Source organism: Falco rusticolus, chromosome Z (genome assembly GCF_015220075.1).
Source record: "Falco rusticolus isolate bFalRus1 chromosome Z, bFalRus1.pri, whole genome shotgun sequence".
NCBI lineage: Eukaryota > Metazoa > Chordata > Aves > Falconiformes > Falconidae > Falco > Falco rusticolus.
In genome coordinates, this window is record NC_051210.1 from 39,597,499 (window position 1) to 39,618,651 (window position 21,153).

General features: G+C 38.5%; 1 protein-coding gene across 1 annotated transcript; it reads left to right on the forward strand.

Moving 5' to 3' along the window:
* The first annotated feature begins 6,028 nt into the window (after window positions 1–6,028).
* On the forward strand, window positions 6,029–15,918 carry LOC119141686 (protein FAM240A-like). The gene is made up of 3 exons (XM_037374203.1): window positions 6,029–6,108; window positions 11,819–11,967; window positions 14,460–15,918. Exons 2-3 carry the CDS (start codon window positions 11,822–11,824, stop codon window positions 14,590–14,592), a joined length of 279 nt encoding a protein of 92 aa, XP_037230100.1. The 5' UTR covers window positions 6,029–6,108; window positions 11,819–11,821; the 3' UTR covers window positions 14,593–15,918.
* The last annotated feature ends 5,235 nt before the right edge of the window (window positions 15,919–21,153 follow it).

Consider the following 21,153-nt stretch of genomic DNA (forward strand, 5'->3'; position numbering starts at 1 on the left):
CTTTTCACAAATACTTCTTTTTTGGTATTGCATCCTTTCCATTCCTCTGTACCCTGCCACATCACTCACATAGATTCCCTGTGTTGTATACCATTCTCCACATTTTCTTAAGACTTTTGCTTCACATTGGTCAGGCCTTTGAGTCTTTAAGTCAGGACTTTAAGCTGCAGATCAAGGTAGTACTGTAGCATGTCCTAGTTCATCAATCAGGCTTCTCCAATTGCTTTTCTTGTCCAATAATTTTACATTTCTTCAGTCACCTTATGCAGGGCTGACTTCATTGGAGCGACATGCTTGCCAACCTGGAGCAACACAGATGAAATAATGTCACATCATCCAGCATAATCTCTGTGTGGGCTCAAAGATATCATTCACTAGGCCAACACACTGCACTGTTTTCACCTTGTCCCCTACTTTTTCATTCTTTCTGGTGTTTTTTTCATGAGAACTGTACATATTATGTCTCCCTTTCTGGTGCACACAGAGAGCATCCAAATGGACCCTACCACTAGCAGCATTGTCCTCTGACACAGAAGGGAAGATGGTAATAAGAACCCTTAAATTTTGTGGGCTGTTCATCTGTGTAATTGCAGAGAAAACATACATCACCCTGATTGTCAAGCTTAAGGAAGCCTGACCCTGCTGGTCAAAGCCACACAACTGAAGATACATCCACACGGTATAGGTGGAAGCTTGGGAGTAAGGAAAAGAAGGTCATGGCACTAAAAGAAGATTCAGCAAGTGATCACTACAGAGGTGTCTTGAATAAGTAGTTGGGGGCTGTGATTACCGAGTACCAAAGAAGAGCAGTGCTGAGACAACAAGAACACTTCCCCAGATCATAAAAAGACTACAGTACCATCTATAACTCATCAGCACCTGCCCCATTGTCCTGTTTCATGCAATTTGCATCCATAACATAGCCCCTTCATGAGGGAGCTTCCAGCATGCACTGAAGGCCCTGCAAGCTGGGAGGAGCTTTGTGTCAGTAAACAACAGAAACCAGATGCTGCAGTGCAATTATGTCTCATTCCTTTTGATATCTGCTTCCCCTCATGCTTGAAAATAATGTGCAATACACAAAAGATAAACATATTCCTGATAAGGAAATGGAAGTCAAACAAAAATCTGAGACTGGGCACACTCCTCCTCTTCAGGTTGTCAAGTGCATATGACCAAGCATAACTAGGGAAAGAAACAGCTGTTTTGCAGCCTGCTAAACTATCCAGAGGTCACTGCAGTTAAGTGCCCACTGAAATCTTCAATGGCCTGTAACAAATGAGTTCTTTCCCTTTCAATGAAGGATAAGGTTTGGTTACCTATTGCAAACAAGCATTTTATTGACAGCATCAACACAGCTAGAGAAGCCTCTCTGTGCAAAATTCTTTACAAACCATCTGTGTAATTAGAAATAACTTAGAAGTAACTTGAGGCAGAGAAACTTATATTGCTCAAGTACTCCCTGGATCATCCCAGCAATAATTGTTTTCTAATCACAGATTGACGAAAGTCACTGTTGTCAGACTACCATAGGAAGGGTAACAGTCACCTCCATGCTCTGCAGCATCCTGTGTTACTCATCTGCATCAAATTAGCAACGGAGCTAATCTGCACAGATGCTAGGTTCCCCAGACTCAAGTTGTCCCTTCTCATTTGCAAACACAATCCATGTGTTCTTGTCATGAACTCAGACACTGCAAGGAAATTTTCTCGGCTTTAGGAATCTACATTTAGGTACCCAGTTTAGATAAAAGTAGCTACACACCTGACCACATGCAGTATCAGAATCCACTAAATATGTTTTATGTCCAGCTGTCCTCCACCTTCTTAATGTACTTGAAAGTAATAAAGTATTCCTTCAGTCACCCAGATGAAGCAGAACTGTTCTGAGGCACTTACATCAGTGCATCTCAAACACCGATGACAGCCATGGGAGGTGGGTTCATGTTTTCTCAGTGTAGGAGGTAGTTTAGTGAGTGTCTGGAGCTATTATCAGCACAGACTTGGCATGAACAAGGTAGAACTCCAGTATTTTTGAGCATTTTTTACAAAATTGTGCTGAGATTAGTGAGACCCCAATTGTAGACAAGAGGGGTTTTTTCCCCCAGTCTTTCCTGGCTTTAATGACAGTATTCCACTGTCTTTGGTGTGCCTGTATTGCTGTCACCCATGGAGTTGCATTCATGGTAATGGTCAGGTAGGAACAGAAGCAGTTGTGCCCCATGACAGGGGAACGAGGCAGGAGCCAAGTGTGACCCCAGCACAGGCAGTGCCCTTGCCAAGAAGTGGGATCTCGGAATGGCAGGCCAAGCAGGTTGCTGTATCAGGTGCTGGTAACAGCATCCATCAGCAGTGCCAAGAATGATGAAGGGAGGGATGAAACAGGTCTAGGGCACATCCAGGAGACAGGTCCGAAGATAAGCTACGTATGATGCTGTCAACAAATACTGTTGCCAGATGTAGGTCTGAGATCTGATCAGGGGCAGAATGAGGGACAGGGATGGAGCCAGGGGGTTGCCTGGCAGGGCTCAGGCAGGAACCAGGTTGCTGGGCCTGAGCTGAAAGTGGGTGCTTGGGAAAAGGTGTGGGCTGCAGGCGAGAATGGGCAGGTCTGTGACGGCCTGTTGAGGTCCTCCAGGCCCTGACAGTGGTACCACCAGGAAATACTCCAAAAACGCCATTATAAACACCACGGTTTACAGCTGTATTCTGCAATTGCTGACATAAAGTGAAAAAAGCTCCACATAAATGGTGATTTCTGCACCAACTATTGAAAAAATACAAGATGATGACAGAGTAACAAAGCAAATTACTATAATACAACATCCAAAATACAGTCAATTATAAGAAACCTCACATCAGTGCAAGACAACACTACATGAGACCTAGTAACGGCTCTAAATCGTTACAGATGAGGAAAAGTGACTGTCAGAGCCACAGCAAGAGAGGTACACTGCAGACTTGCAAACTTCTTAGGTGAAACCGTCAAGCTAGACTATAAACCTCCAAACATATAGTGGCATCTACACAATTTTTAAAGTTGAAATAATTTACTCAAAATATTGATTTGTCTGACAAGTCTATAGAATAAATCCATGCAACTTCTAAAGTCACAAATTATCTATGCAATTGACTCCGTACTACCAGAAGGCCAGAGCAGACTGTACTGCTGATCTGTATGAAGTATCAGACATCACGCCAAGTTCAGCTGCTTTAATTACGAAGATCAAAGAGCTCTGATTATTTCTCTGTGTGTCTTGTAGTGGCCTAGTCCTCTGCCTAGAGTTTCTTATGTTTTCTTGCCACTAAGGCACCACTGAAACTACACAGCAGAACTGCTTAGACATGTTGAGTTTGGGCAGTTTCAAGCACAACACAAGCAGGATTTTGAGATCTGTTTTATGTCAAGGCCACAGTGAAACCTCAAAAGAGATTCCAAGTAACTCCCTTGCCATGAAAAAGCATGTCTTAGAATACCCAGTAGCCAAAATGTGAGGTAATCTATCCAATATGTGGGAAAGTGCAAAACCCTCCTGACTCACACAGGAGATTAAACAAGCATGCTGTTGACTCTGTCTCTCAAGCCCAGTGTATTGCATTATTTATATAAAGTGGAGCAGCTCCAAGAAGAGAAACTGTAAGAGTCGGATACCCTCATCGGCACTATGGGCATTTGCCTAGGGTCCAGGATCAGCTATCAGACAGAGCAGTCTGTCCTGGAGCAGTGAATTACTTACCTCATGATACATTTCACAGCTACCTTCCAGAAAGAGTAGTGGTGCTGAGTGTCTTACTGAATGGTTAGTGGAAAAATTAATTTTGCTGTTGATCTAAACTAACTATGGACTCAATAGGAATACTTGATGACATATTACAATGTCCTCTCTTCCTGTCTCCCCATCTACTAAGCACAGCAAACAATAAATAACCTGTTTCTCTTTATAGTAAGACATAAGGTGAACTTTATTACTTTTCCTTTACTCTCTTATCCTCTTTCCTACAAGGAGCCAACTTTTCTCTCTGATGGTCTCACTGAGGTTTATCTATTTAAACTTAGAACAATTGTTCCTAACTGATATTTAGCTTTGAAGTTTGCTGCTTCTATTTCAGACCTTGTGCATTTTTCCCAGCTTATACTAGCTGATCTAAGAAAAGATATTACCTCTACATGTGAATCTCATCCAAACTTCAGGCATTGACAGAGAACTGGAATAAAACCCACTGTGTTACAGGTGGTTCCATATTCTGTCACATTCCAAATAGAGGTATTGGTCTGACTTAATAGCATTCAAGACTTCCAAACAAACTTCAGAGGATTTAATAATTAAAAATCTGAAGGCAGATTAAATAAATACAAAGTGGGTTTGTCAAAGGTCAACCATGGCACATTACTTCAGTGCTTCTCTTTAACCAAGATAAATGTGGGCAAATACATGTGGACCAGATAAACTGTGAACCTCAGTAAAATATTTCATTTAAGTGGATAAGGAGTGGTTAAAATCAGATAGCATCTTTTAGCGAAAGCTCCCTTCCTGCAAGAAGGTTAAAAAGGAATTGCTCCAGAGCTGTCTTGTAAGTGTCTTACTACTGTGTTGAGTGGTGACATTTGGCACAAAATGAAGCAGTGAGTTAAATTTTCTGGAGGACAAAAAGATCATCAGCAGCAAATGAATTTCAAAGACAAAAGACACAGATAACCTGAAGGACTGAAACAGAGAAAGTGGAACAAAAGTCAGGTCATAAGCTTAGGATCTAATCAAAATTTCTGTTATAAGGTGGAGCTTATCTGTTGGAAAAAATAAGAGGACTAGGTGGGTGTATTAATCATTAGAGAGTGTTTATGAGCATTGTATATCTCTGGAAAAGTTAAATCTGATTCGAGATTCAGGTAGTTATATACAAACAAAATAAGGAAGCATATAAAGTCCTAGTACTCAGCTGGAATATGACATACAGTTCCCATTGCCTGTTTTCAATGAGACTGCAGAGAAAGGCCATGACACCTATCAAGAGAACGAGTATGAGAAGAGTCCAAAGTCCTTGACTGATGTATCTTCAAAACAAGGAAGGAGAGGGGAGGTGATTTCTGCCATACATACCATGGAGCCAAAGGAGGGGTAACTTGTCTCTTGAATAAATTCAGGTTGTAAATTAGAAAAAACCTTTTAGTACTTTGCACAGAAAAGTTCTGGAGCAACTTTTCACTGGAAGTCCCTGGAGTAAGAAACATAACTCATTTCAAGACAGAACTTGTGAAATTATCAGGAGGGTTATGCAGTCAGGTTGCCAGTAGTAGCTGACAACAGGAGGTCCCTTTCAGTCTTCTCTCTCTTTGTCAGAGTAAGTAGCACCTTACTTCCCTGTGTTTTCTGTTCACCCAGCAGTACTAGTGGAGGGAGGAAAAATCTGTCCAAGAAGTGGAAGTGCTACATTCTGTAACAAATTATATACGCTATGATTCCAGCTTGCAGCTGGCTGAGTTCAGATTCCTGCACTATTCAGTGTATTAACAGCTTAGCTGGAATCCTGTCATGCAGCCTACCAGGTGCTCTTACAGACCAAAACTTCAAAAGGGGTGAAAAAAAAATCTATTTATCTGTCAGTCTCTCAGTAGCACAATGCTGAGACAAGCTGTGTTATTCAACACGTTCTCTTCAGATCTATGCATTTTCTTGGAGGGGACAGTACTGAAGTCTTGCAAGTCATATGGAAGTTATGTTCCAGCGATCTGCACTTGTCAAAGAATAACTGTTTCCCCAGAGCCAAGTTATGACATCAGTGGCACCTGCCAAAAATTATAGCACAGATCAAATGTGGTATTCAGAGTTTGTGCCCTGTAACTGTCTGGTCATTCCGCTTAGTGTGTTGCAGACTTCACAAAATGAGACTGTGGGTTTGGGTTTTTCCCCCCTGCCATTAAACTAATTCACAATAGCAGATGTCATCACTCCCAAATAAAAATAAGTGACGGATTAATAGATTTCATCAGTTATTCCTGGCAGTTGCAGTCCTCTTGAAAAAGGGAACCCAGAGGTAAAACTGACACTATTCAGTAATCACTCAAGAAATCCGTACTTTGACAGAAGAGGAAGCTACTGTACAATCAAAGTAAGCATTTATATTCTTGTATTTTGCCAAAATAAGATTTTCTCTTCCTATCTTGATTATTAAACACACCTAGACATACACGCATATATATTTATTATATTTTTTGTTAAATTATGTGAATTTGAATTATGCTTTCTTCTTCTTCTTCCCTCCATGACCTTGAATTCTGTATATTATGGTATACTTTATTGGGAGATAAATTGGGAGATTTATAAAATATCAGAGGCGTCCTGCCTCTGTTTTGTTTTAATCTAATCTTAACTTCAGTTATTAACCTGTTATTTATCCCTATGTCTGGCTTTGGTATTACTAGAACTTCTGTACTACACATACTTCAGCTGAAAGGAAAACCACGTAAAATGAACATGTGAGGGAATATTCATCTTAATGATGTATTCTATAAGCATAATTTAAAACTTATTACAGCATAAAGTTTTTTTATATTAAAAAAGAACTTAAACAGGCTTTGAACTCATATATTGTACTGTAACTATTCTATAATGCTGGCAAATATTGTATGCTTAGGCAAACAAACCCCAGTGAAGGGCGAAAGGAATAGGAGAGTAATTAGTGGCCTAACAAAGAAAATAGCTTATGGTCATGATATGACCCAAGGGACTGAGTTCATTGAAATCAAAAGTAATTTTTCCATTGTTTACAATGGTCTTCAAAAAATTCTGTAGTGAGTGTAAAAAATTCTTCCAGAAACATGGTCATGTTCAATATCAAAATTGGCTGAATCATCAAATTTATCTAGAGTATTAAAATTAGCCTTATCTCCACCTTTTAGAAAGGAAATATGTTTAAGATACAAAAAACAATCATTATTGTTAAAGATTTTCTTCTTTCAGCAAACTTTGTTAGAAATTTGTTAGAAATAAAATTTAGAAATGTTAAAACATTATTTTATTTTGCTGGTTAAAATATTTTCCAATAAGAAAAAAAAAAGGTTGGTTTATTTTTTTTAGCCAAACCAAATGATTTTTTAAATTACATATCATTTTGATTTAAAATTACTTTGACATTTTTCTCAAACTATGTTCAGTCAACAGCTTTACTGAATGCCTTAAAAGACTTCTCACTAAAAAGTAAGGTTTTCAGAGAATCTCATTGTATGCACAAGTATTGTCTCTCCATTTAAATTACTGAATTTTTGAGACAATGGGTGCTCAAGACATGTATTAAGTAGACTACAAAGTGTAAAAAATGCCTCCTGAAGCTTCAGACAATATTTTCTTCTTTTGTTTGTTTATTTTCGATAAAGGTTACTAAAAATAGCACTTTTGTTCAAAATATCAAGAGCCATTTCTGATTTCAAACATTTCTCTGGCAAGAGTCTGAAGTAGAAATACAATTACAAAGTGTGTCAAAGAGAAATTCCTCACATTAGATATTTCTTCAAAATCCTTTTTGTACCTCAGTGGAGGTTGTCAAAGGTTACAATAATTCAAAATGTACAGACCAGGAAAGGACTAAAACCAGAGCATTTGGAAACATGCTAATGTAACACCTTTCCAAAGCACATTCAGCCTGCACATCAGTTTAAAAGGCAGAAGGCTGTACCACTGGCTGTTTCTATATCAATTTTGGGGCAGTGAATAAAGGTTGTGCATATAATAATTTCCATCTAAAAGCAGAATTTCTTCTCCCTTGCACTGGAGAGATCTGTTGAGGAAAAACATTCATCATTCACACTTTGAATCTCCTTTAAACATGCTCTGGGAGAGCAGCAGCTCTCTGAGATAACATATATGTAAATGCTATCTGTGTTTTGTGAGTGAGTGGGTGCCTTACAGATCATTGCATAGCCATGTGATTTATGGTTTGCTTATAAACAGGAGATTTTTCTTTTACAGTGCCATTAATTTTATTTACTATTATGTCTTCTTGTGGACATTCGCTATAAATTAATAATTCTTTAACAGACAAATTAGTTCCCATAAATGATGAATGCTGTAAAAAAATCCTTTCATATGCACATACACATCTTTCTCATAGTTGAGGTTCAGAGTTAATACATAAGCCACTTGAGCCAAGATCCAAGTTTTACCTTTATTTAAATTTTGTTTTATCAGCTCAACTCCCCAAAACAGCAGTCAACGATATTTCAAGTGGGCAGGTAGGACTGCACAACCCATACAGAAACAGTCCTTCCTCAACCATCTTAGTTGAAGATGTCATAAGGGACCCTGCCTTGCACCAGTGTTATACACATTTTAGTAGCCCTTTATAGGAAATGTACTGCTGAAAGTTTCATAATACAAATTTTCAGTCCATAAGTGATACTTACACTGAATCAAGTCTTCTGAATGAATCATTTTCAAGCTATGGAGGTGTTGCTGTTGCTTATTTTACTTTCATATCAGCAGAAAAACATGTAAAACAACCTCCTGTTAGTAGCCAGAAAGACATCTCCTGGACTTCCCTTTAATTTCTCTGGAATTATAACCTGGCAATCCAAAATGAAAACAAAGATGATAACCACTTTTCCTTGCTCACTTTCCATCGAGGTAACACTAGTGGAGTGACTCTAAGAAAAGTGTGGTTTTGACTTACAGAGGAAATCTAACTGTCCTGCTAGTTTCTGAACCATGACATATGTGAGTGAAGGAATCAAGAAGTTTGCCAAAATTAAGTCAGATTGTTAGTGTAACTCCAATTTATGTTATTGGGACATCTACAAAGAAAGCAGAAAACCACTCAACTGCAACAACAAAACATGTTTTCTAGAGCAATAATAATTTTTTTGATACAAAGAAAAGAAAACTAAAGAACAACTCACAAATCCAAACCAAGCTCCTAAGCAGAATCTTTCAATTGGCAAAAAAAGAAGGTATTACACAGTATATGTGAACTCTAATCTGTGTACATGGATGTCGTAATGCCAGGCTCAAAGAAAGGATGCTTTCACATACCATACCACAAGAGAAGCTGGCTAATAATGCCAGACAGCACCATCTTCAAAAGTCTTACACCAAGAATCTGTCTTAGCCAGGACCACAGCAATACCACGTGAAAGATTCAACTGTCTCTGTTTTTCCTGGGAATTATTATCAAGTCAGAAGTTCTTGGCTTGCAGGAAGTCCCACAGACACGCCAGACTGACATCTGCAGAAGTATTTCCATCCTTTGGGTACCTGTATGACCACAGCTTGTTCCTCTGACTAGAGCAGCCAAGATTTAAGGCAGGCAAAACCCTCATGCACCTCCAAAAGATCTAACCAATTTAGACCTCAGATAAAGACTGGAGGCCCTCTTTGTACCACTCGAAGAGTATCTACTAGAAGTTTAATAATCATAAAAATGTAATCTTTAATAAAAGGTTAATGTGTTATGGCAGACTTTTACATGAGCCAAAGTATAATAGGGTTTGGAGAGCAAACCTACTCAGACAGTTTGTCAGCAGCTTGCACTTGGCTTCTGAGGCAACAGGATAATTACCTGAACAGTGTCAAATGGGCAGCTGCTACTGAGAGAAGAGCCTTTAAATGGTGCAAAGACCCAGGTGACCTGTTGATCTAGGAATGATGAAATAATCATATTCCATCACTCACTATTACCAGAGCGTTTATTCTAACACTGCCTAAAGCCTATAGAATTAAGATTCAGATAGGGCATGTTCCAGTGTGTCTGTGACATGCATACGTTTTTGCAGGATGAAGCTTTAAATAATACTGTTATTTTAGGGCCTCAGAGTGAGATAAAAGATCATTAAAAGATTATCCATATTTCCATTTAGACAATATCATAAATAAACAAAGCACATTTAGCAAAAGGAGGTAGTAGAACTGATGTACCCACACCAGTGTAACAATTACTGATGTACCCCACTATGCTACAGCTACAGCATCCCCAGTTCACAGCAAAGGAAACACCAGAAAACTGTTGTTTGCCTCAGATGAAAATATCTGATTGTTCTGGTGATATTGTAGCTCTTGCTGACCTTGCTGTGAAGAAGACCAGTATCCTAACAACTCAAGCATGTCTGATATTCCATTGCATAGGAGATTATATTACATGGACTAACCAGTTCACACTTGCTACTCGAGTTGGACTGTGCCAGCCTTTAAGCAACTGGACTTCTCCATGAAAAAATATTGCATCTGGAAGAGATTTTTCTTTTTGTTAAGAAAGTTTTTCAGTCCGGTCAGACTTAGCACCAAGTTTGGCAAAGTTATTTGTTGTTATTGATCTTTCTGAAAAAGAGGTTTATGAAAATTATGCCAAATCTGAAATATTACATCTAGGGAGATGCCAAGATCTGACTTACGTACCCATTTAAAACTTCAGGACTTTAACATACAGTATTTGATAGGAAGACCTTACACAAGTCTGCCTTCATTGTGTTGCATCTGACCGTCCTTTTCTTTTTCTCTGATCTTCTCCTTACAACATTGCACAACTCAAAGCTTTCCTCAGATTGGCCTACATTAGCATAATCTTTATAGCATTTATTAAGGATAGCTTATAATATATGACACTGTCTATAAAGCAGACTCAAAAGTACGTATCAGTGTCTATGAGGTATTAATTCATCAGCATTACAGAGTGGACAGACAGCAAAAGTATCTAGTGACAGCAGAGTATACATGAACACAAGGAAGCAAAGGAATTTCACAGGAACCTTCAAATTATGTGCTGATCTAGTCATAGAAAACTCAGGAACATGGGTTTGGGGTTTGGTTTTTTTCTTGCCTCCTCCCACCTGCTGGAGGGTTTTAGTGTAGGAGACTGATGCAGGAAATACTGTTTCACAGCAGGGGTAGAAGTATAAGGGGTTGTTGGTACCTTATTTAACATCATAGCAAAGCAACAGCAACCAATATAGTACAGCAACAAATATAGTATGGCAACAAATATAGTACATGATGGAATTTTTCTAATTATTTCATTTGGGAATAGACAGCAGAACTTAACTTTTCAAAGTACCATTAAGATCTGATAACCAAGGTATATTTGGTAATATCAGCAAGTGCATCAGTCATGCTGAGAATTTTAAAACCTTCCATGTTTGAATACTATGCATTTAGCAAGGAGAAATTCACCTCATTTCCATCCTTTTTCTCATTTATTGGAACTCATCTCTATATTTTAACAAGCTCTACTTTTAACAACATTTAAGACTGAATTTTGATAAATTAAAGAACATGGCCATAACAAGTTCCCCAGGGCTTTGTACTCTGTGTGCTTTAACTTTGAGTTGATAATTCCCCTGCATATTTTGTACTTTATATCATTGGAGTAGTAAAAGGAATCATTTAAGAGCAATGTATACCCTTTGGATAGCAACCATCTACGATCTCTTTTAGAACTGCAGGAGGCAGAGGAAGGGAAAGCCCTTCACAACATCTTATCTGAACTTCACTGAAAATGGCACTATATTTGGACTATCCCAAATCCTTCCAAAACCAGTTAAAATCTCACACATCCTGAGGCCTCCACAACATTTCAGTGAACTGTACTATGCGTAGCCATTACTCAGTCATTATATTACAAAAATATAAGTATACAATTTAATTATCACCCAAGGCCTGTTCCAATGCCTTGTATTTTCCTTCAAGGCAGAGTAAGCATCAGTTACTTATTCTTCTCAGGTAACATGTTTTATTTTAATAGCACTCCATGAGAAAGAAATTGCAAAGGGCTAAGCAACACGGTATCTGCCTCAGGTTAGACTCCTGACTGTTCTGACCTCCAAATTGTTTTTCAGAAAATGAGCACGCATACCAACTCTAGACGTTACAAAATGGGTGGTCATGATGCAGAAGAGCTGAAGAATTTCTGGGAAAAAGTCATCCAAGAGCAAACTAAGCAACGAGAAGGTGAAGAGTCTAGGTTAAGCAAAAGTGCCCTGAACAAGTAAGTGGTATTTTTTTCTTTTGCACAAGACCAGCAAGGCATGTCATCACGTGCTTTAAAATAAGGTAACCATTATTGTACTGCTTTATTCATAGCACAGATTGTGTTCTGGATCTTTGGCACTTTTCCTCTCACAGCTGCTTATCTCATATTTCCATGGCTCTTCTTCATGGAAACTCAGACACCCCTCACCCCTGAACCTCATGAGCATTCTTCAAAGGCCTTGGAGTATAGCCACAACTTTGGCACTATGGCTTGTGACAGCCAGAAAATATCAGGATTTTTACCTGGAACTGGTACAGCTACACAAATAAATAAAATAGTATTACATTAAAGGGACAGGCAAATCACTCATTTGATGTGTAGCACAAGCAAATCCATAGCGTCTTTACCATGTTTAACAGCCTTTTGCATCATATAAACCCAAAGACATAAACAGTACAATAAGATTTTCCTATGCCATGAAACAGATTTCATAAGCATTCTTGCTTATGACAGGTAAAAAATAAGGTTATTCAAATGTATTTAATATTTTTCCAAAATAGTATAAAACTCCAGGCATTGCCTAGGAAGAGTTGTGACTGGTATAGATACAACATACAAGTTTAGTAGACTGCTTCAAATACTTGCACAACCTGTTGCTGTTCATGAATCCCCTGACTAATAACAGATGGAGAAAGATTATAAGAAATACCTGTGTCTCTTGTGTTTTTTTCTGGTGGGGGTTTCTTCCTTAGGTTGACAAAGGTTCCCCTGCATAAACTTTCCTCAAAACTGGGACATTCAAATAAATTAATTTGACTTCAGTAAACTGGAATGTGCTGGTAAATGGCTGTTTCTTTAAAAAAACTGCCAGGTACTGTGACCCTAGTGCCCAAGGAGGAAGCTATTATCATTATTTCAAGGATGAAGAAATCAAGAACTGGGCAGGCCTCGTGTCCCAACAGAGTCAGATGTAGACAGTCCTGCTCCCAGCATCCTACTCCAGCTAATCAGTAATAGTCCCAAAACCAAATCACCAAGTTGCTGGAGGGAAAGCATGTATGACAAAACCCAGCACAGTGTTCAGCTGCACTGGAAACTTTTGTCACCCCAGCTTCATAAAAAAATATTGCAAGAAGACATCACAAACTAATTGCAATTAGGGGTGCAGAAAATACTTCTAGCTTCACAAAGTCAAAAATGTTAAAAGCTTGTATAAGATCTTCTCTGAACAGGAAAAAAATGCAGCAAAAGAATTTGGACTATGTCTTCACATACGTATGCAGTATGCCTTAACTGACTGATCACAATTGAAACAGACCCAGTCAAGTTCCTTCAAGGTCACTTTACCAAAGCCCAAATTGCTTGCAAAGTGTTCTCTAATTTAAAAAAAAAAAAAAAAAAAAAAAGATACCTTCAGGAGATAATAGACACTGTCACTACAAAATCCGTAGGTCCACTACCTCATGTAAGTGGCACCTGGGAGAATTAGATGGCTCTAAGTATAGGAAAGTGCTCTCTTTCTGACACCTAAGACATTAGTTGATAAGGAACACTGATGCCTTCAATGGCAAATTTTTGGTAAATACCTGCACCAATGTTTTCAGGCTTAACTATGGGCACAAGAGAATGGTGAAGCCCAGACACCGTAGACAAGAAAAGTTTAAAACACAATCTGAAAACAAACTCTGAAGCCAAACTACCACAAGCATTCATGTGAAACAGCTACTGCTAACTTTTTCTCAGATTAAATCATTGGCTGCTGTTCTTTTTAACACACCAAATGTAATATAAAAACCCATATATTCCATGATGCATTTGGCATTACCGTATGATACCTAATCCTATAGTATTACTGGGTCAGGTGTTTCATAACACCATTTCTGGTGGAAAGTGACTCGGCCAGCAATAACTTGAAGTGGTCCCTAGTGATTTTCTCTTTTGCCTGTACTATACTTATGTCTTGAAGCTATGTGGCTCCTCTTGCATGTGACATCAATTCCTTTCATTAAACACATACAAGGCCTGCAGAAATTTTGGTTACAAAATGGTTACTTTTTTTTTCTTATTCGTCGGAGTAAACCCAAATGGACATATTTAACATTCTGCTTGCTCTTCTCCACAGCATTTTACAGGGAACTTGGGTGGTCAGGGGGTGTAACTGTATTTTTCAATTTATACATTGAATGACCTTACCGCATAGACAGTATTTCTGTGTGGCTTTGAGAATACCCCAGAGGAAAAACCAGAGCTCTTCGCACTGACAGTATTTCAGCAGTTGTTTGACTCATTAGGAATCCGGCAATGTCAACCACTGATAGCATCAGCACTATCCCTTTCTTCCCTGCATTCCCAATCTAGTAAGCTAGAGAGATGTGTAGATGGTAAATAAATATGGGACAAATGCTACAGTGATGAAAGAGAGGAAAGCTTCAACCCTGCTGAAAAGCCCTGGATACATTTGAAGGATTTGGCTCAGTACTTGCTAAGCACTTGTTCTCTCTTTGCAGACTCCGTCATGAATGGACTCTGCGGCTGGAAGGACAAACAAGGCAGGTCCAGGCTCACAGGAAAACACAGAAAGAACAGATGATGATGATGGCTGTTGAGGCTGTTCCCTTGCCAGATAAAACTGTTGCTTAAAATTACTGTGAAAAAACAGAAAGCATTGAGCATGACTCTGACCTTCTGCACGCACCTATAAACCAGCAGGTACACTGCTGAACAAGCAAAAGGTCAGAATCTGGCCCTTTTGCAGACTACTTACTGGAGTTACTAATAAAGTCCTACTAAAATTCAGTGCAAAAATAAGGCCACAGAACATAATCTTGAAAAAAAATGTAAAGGGACAGATAAGAAGCAGACACCTTTATTCTCCATGATATATTATTACTGCGATGCAGCAGGACTTTCTTATGTAACTCTGCATTTCCAAGTGACAACAACATATTTCTAGGGAAGAGGATCGCTTGTTTAATAGGAATAATACATTTAGACAGCTGCATGCAAAATTGCACATTTCCATTTAGAGAGCTTACAGAGTCTGGCTTAATGCAGATATAAGCTGTTCTGCCTGTCTTGATGAGCCACAGCAAAGGGAGTTAAGGATTAGTCTGATCAGTTGGGCAGAAGGAGAAATATATTCTTTAATGGAATCAGGCAATAACAATGAACTTTTCTGATCAACATATAAGAAAACTTGCAGATCTTAATCATTAAATGAACAGAGGAAAGGATTTTGACTTTCATGGGGTAGGTAAGAAGACTACTGAAGTTATTATGAACCAGTCTGAGAAATGTCAGAGCAAGTGAGTATGAAAGAGTTTGAAATAGGAGGCAGCAAATCACTTCATCTCAACAGCACAGGAATGCTTTGCAAGGTTTCACTTGCCATACCTGGTGTGCACTAATCCAAACACTTGCTGCATTTCATCTTCTTCTAGGTCAGGTGAAAAAGAGTGAGGAATAACTAAACACGGGGTAATAACAGTGTGTTCCATTTACCTATATGTCTGTGTATCTAAATATCATTTATTTTGGATGAAAACATTAACTTTTTATGTCTTAAATTAATTTCTTTGATATGCAAGAGTCATAAGTCTAAACAACTGTTTTTCTCTAACAATATTGAGCCATATGGAATTTTACCTTGCATCTTTCTATACACTGAAAAAGGAGATGGGAATAAATTTGATACATTTCACAACAAAACAAAAATTAAACCCTTTACAGACCTCACAGAAATGCTTTTTTTATCCTTTTAAGACATTTCATTAAAACACACTGTTTTACAGAATGTTCCTACTTTTACACAGTGGCAGTCTCCTATAGAAAAAATCATGTTAGGCCAAAAAAGTTGATAATTCAGGAAGGATTAAAACAATTAAAAACTTATAAAATGTTATTTGGTTATTGAACACTGAATGGAATGTAGAATCAGTCTCTTTTCATATAATCCAACCCAAAAAGAAATTGTTTCTTCGTGGTTTTTTTTTTCTATTAGAAAAGCAATGTGGAAAAATAAAGTTGTAGCTGCTTTTGCCTTTACAGACTGGTCTCTTTCTTCTGTGTTCATTTATTTCCCACTATTCTCTAAAAAGTTCTTTTGCTGCCACCCAAGCTATCTCTAGTGAAGAAGATCAAGCAGGACTTGAACCTGCTTCCACTTACATAAAAAACATAGTTCACTGTTCTGTAGCAGTAGCTAAAGGCCATAGACAGGGCCTATTGAAATGGAGAAACGCCAGGTTCCCCACTTCTGAAAACATGATCTACTAGATTTGCTAATTTAACCAGTGTTTTATGGTGGTGTAATGCCACACACATTAGTGAAGGTTACCCTTACTGTATGCCAGTGTGACAAGAAAAAGCTGTCCCAATAAGCATTTCTTGTTCTCTTACATTTAATGTCAATGTTTTAAATTATTAGGAACATTTTTATGACAGTATATCTGACTGTTTATGAAGCTATGTAAGACACAGGAAAAAGACCACGTAAGTAGATGCAATTCACATGCAGCAATTTACAGCACTTCCCAGAGAGTACACAAAAACCACCTTATGTCTCCAAGCTTTTTCAGGAGCTCTAAGGAGGCCCAGGGATGTGTGAAATCACTTCTGCTATAAGCAGGCACCATCATATTGACTACACGCCAGAGAAGTACTGTGAGCATTGTTTATCTCTGCAAGTACCTGGAATCCATTTCAGTCACAAATGGGTTTCTGATACACCCACTGCGGTGCAGAGCATGTATATCACAAGTCTTCTGACTAAGATACTCTCACTCTTAGTGAAAACCAGCTCTCTGTGAGTTGCTCAAGTGCATATGCATTAGTCATGCTTAGCTATTCTAACACATATTTTACAGGACACCAGTATCCTGGCATCTCCATTATATTGAACACCAGATGCTTTCTGTTCCCCAGCGTGCATTTTCATCCATTTTTCACTGCTACTGCACATAAAACCAGACTCAGAAAGGAATCAAGTACTAGGAATAATAAAGTCCAGAAGCCAGATATGCTGCTTGTATATTGCAAAGCTGAAGACAGACAGTAAGGTGACAGATAGCATTTTGTCCTTTTGGTTTTGTTATAGGACTGGTGAAATTTCAGCCTGAATTTCTGCATTTCAGACATGCCTGAAAATGTCAAACCTTACTTTCATCAAAAAAAGCAAACAAACAAGTCAGTACAAGCTGAACTGTTACATTAAAATACATCTGTCTCACTAATACAGGGGTCCTCAAACTACGGCCCATGGGCCGTATACGGCCCCCCAGGGTCTCAATCCAGCCCCCGGTATTTACAGACCCCCTGCCCCCCCCGCCGGGGGTTGGGGGGGAAACCAAGCAGCCGCAGATGGCTGCCTGCCACTGCATCCGCGCGCCGGCCCCCTGGTTAAACAGTTTGAGGACCCCTGCACTAATATATACAGCTCCCATTGATAAAACAGGATATCCAGTGAGCATAAGCTGTTGGGAGAGCAGATGTCTCCAACTCCATACAGCATTTTTATTTTGTCCCTTAGTTTCTCCCCCTTTCCAATGGGGAAAAAAACCCAAAAAATAAATTCAAGTGAAAATACAGATTACAGTAGCTATATTAAGAAATTTGGACTAGCTATTTGAGAAGAAAAACTTATTACCTAGATATTTTTTTCCTTGGAGTTTATTAATTTGCCTAATAGAAAAAGAACTGGAATAAAATATCAGTTAGCCTGCATAACTAGTACCACTCTGAGCCTGCACTAGCAAGCTATTACCATGTCTTTCTTACTTCAGCATATAAACCAGTCCAGCACTCTCCTAAGCCAGTAAAGAACAACTAAATTTGTACAAGATAGGTCAGAGACTAATGTTTTTGGTCATAGGACTTCAGGCATGTGATATATGACACAATAGGCACGGATCACGTCTATGAGGTAATGTGCTTAAGCTGGCATTTCCAAAGGTATGTGCATGGCAGATAATGTGAGCAAATACTACACTCATTCACATGGTTACTCTTAGGTGCTGCGTCTGATCTGGGAACCAATGACTAATGCTTGAGAAACAGCAAGGATTGCTTTCTTAAACTGTCTCTGAGCTGTGGCCAGCTGTTGAAGTCCAGCTTACTCAAATCAAGGCAGTCAAAAGGGTGAATATAAATCACATAGAGCTGCAGCCTGATTTCATTCAGACATCACCCAGAAGCACTCACACAATCAGTTACAGGTAGGACATGTTTAAATAAGCAGCAACTCAAACCTGTCAGCTGGTACATTTGAATTAGTACTTAAATTCAGAGCAAGAGAGCCCTTTTTAAGTGAAACTCTTGACTGTCTGCACTTAGCACACACTGGTTTGGATCACAGAGCAAGTCTGAGGCATGCAAACTGGAATTCTTTCAAAGAAAATTAAACCAGACCAGAAGCCATGCTCCAAGTGCACACAAAAGGACCCTAGCCTGTAAGGCTCTGGGATAAGCAGTAGTTCTTCAGAGAGTTTCTAGACACCTACTTACTGGGGATACTTGGTCCAACTCACCAAATTAGTCTGAGTGATGTAAATCCTTAAACCATTCATAGCCTAATGTAGGGACCTCAGCTACAGCCACTGTGACCTACAGAGCTGCTGGTAATGTGCTGAGTCACTTGCTAACGTAGATGAGTATAACCCAACCAAAACAATAGAAATGGGATGAAAGCAAATTAATATGCTTCATGTAGATCTGAAGACCTTAGCAGATACAATGACTGAACTCAGGAATAATAATTTCATTATACAGCCATGCAGATGTGCTAACATGCATAACGATGCACACACAGCTTGATCAAATGACCTGTTGAAGCTGCTATGTGTTGGAACAGGGTCTGCCCATGCTACAATAAAACAACACAGATCTCGCTTCTGGAACCATAAAAGAGATATGCGTGGTGTTCTACAGTTAAATGATAGGAATATGAGTATAATTACCAATTTTCTAGCCCAAATGTTCCTCCTAATTACAAACTGGCTGTGTCCGGAGGGATGCTGTTCTCTACCTTGCCTATTAAACAGCACCTGAGTGGGGCTTCACCACCACAGTGTGAGTAAGGAATAGTAAATTACATGAAAGATACTTGTGGATTGAAAATGGCATCTGTAGGTAAGTGAGGATGAAACAAAGAATTGCTCTAGAAAATCTTATACTTCCTGAGGATGCTTCCCTTCATGAATTAAGCATTACTATACAATTTATTTCTTACAGAGAACAGGATTATCCATGGTATTACACATTTGAGACAAAATGTCATGCAAAAATTCAGTAATCAGGACTGACAATACAAAAACCTACTTATTTCTCCTATTTCCCATATATTTCAGCTGTGTGTTTTTGTCTGTGTGTTATTTAGTGGCCAGAGTTTTAAACATATTTCAAGCTAAGGTGGACACATAGCAGGGAAAATTCCAGCCCCAAAAATGGCAGTCTGGCAAATAGGCTGAAAAAGGGTTATATTACCAGGGAAGCCAAACTTAACAATAGGTTGCTATGTGTTACCTTCATAATTAAGTGTACTTGTCTCAAATGTCATTCCTTAAATGAAATAATAATGCCCTACTAGTGGCTATTGAAATGTGAGAGGCTATTGGCCCAATCTTTACCTGGTACTCAGTGCTAGTTGTCAGCCTCAGTGATACCAATCCATACCTCACAATTGTATAGCTTCAGAGGTTCACAGTCAGGGTCACTATTTTTTCCACAGCAAACAGCAGCAGCAGCATAATTTCAAACAACTGCGGTAATAAAAATAATCATCCAACAAAAGTCAAAGGGGGAAAATAGATGCATAGCAAATCCAAAAGTTAATATTTAGTTTAGCTATTTTGGCCAGTTCTTTAAAGATTAGCTCTTTTGTGTTTGGCTTCCACTATGACTGTACTGCATATCCCACATGAACATTGGTGCAGTTTGATCAAAACCATAACTTGCCAGTACATTTTGACTGTTCAACCATAAGGAACAGTTCAAAATGTAGTCTTAATATTGAAAAGTTCTTGATTCTGTTAGATTTAGTATTTAACACAGAGTAATTATATCTGCAAAATACTGATACAAAAAGCTCAGTCTGTGTTGTCTGTTTGCAAATAATCAGCAGAAAATTATATTTTCAGAGACATTTTGCTATAGTTAATGTTAGTTTTCTCTCTCTAATGTGATAGTCAACAATTGCATCACCACTGTTAGAGTCTGAAGTTGCAGTATAGGCTATGAGTCTGATGAGGAAAGGAAACCACAACATTAGAGAGTGGGTGACAGTGTTACTTCAGACAAACCTTTTGAAAAAGTACCTGTGTTTGCCCTGATAGCTTCATTTTAGTTTTTCAGGGTGTGTGTGGGGGTGTGTGTGGTGTTGATTCCACTGCAGCTTCCCTTACAGAAATTTATTCTGTAAGATTTGTATCAGTGCTTTTATAGAATTCTAATACGTGAATAAACACACACAATTGCTCATTTTTACATGTAAAAAAGTTCCACATATCAATGCTATTTCATTAATTACTCGATATTGTTGCAGCAGAGTTCTTGTTAGAGCTTAGTTATTGTTAAGCACTAACTAATGAATTGATACTTTGCAGCTTTTGGACAGTACACGGGTCTACTGACTTTGTTTATACTGCCTCAATCATTAAATATGTATTTGTAATAACAATAATAACAGTCAATGAAAATGAGCCCTACAAGCAGTAAGGGTAGTCTAATCTAAAATATCAGAAACAAAAGTTATTATCCACTGTCTCAAATGAACTCTTAATAACCTGGAACTAAATCCCTTCAGGCTCCATTTATGGTATGTACACACTTCTGCTGCAGTGATGACAAATACTCCATTTTCCCAGAACTAATGACCCCTCTATAATATGTACTAGGGGGCTGACAATTGTGTGGAATGAGTCTGTCAACAAACTAACAGAGTGCAGCCATGTTTGAAAAGTTTTATGTCTAAACCACAGGCAAATTTCAGTACTTCCAAACCATAATAAGCCCCTTTGGAGCCATATCAAAATTCTGTAGCATGTGTTTGGTCAAGACAGTTTCTGTATATGCTTTGTTTATTTTCAGTTTGGTTACCTTTGGCCATTACAGATAATTAAGAGCAATACATGGAAGTAATTAATATGTAACACTTCACTGTGTTCTGACAAAATACTAGTCTCTCCGGGGATGTTTTATTGCTTTAAT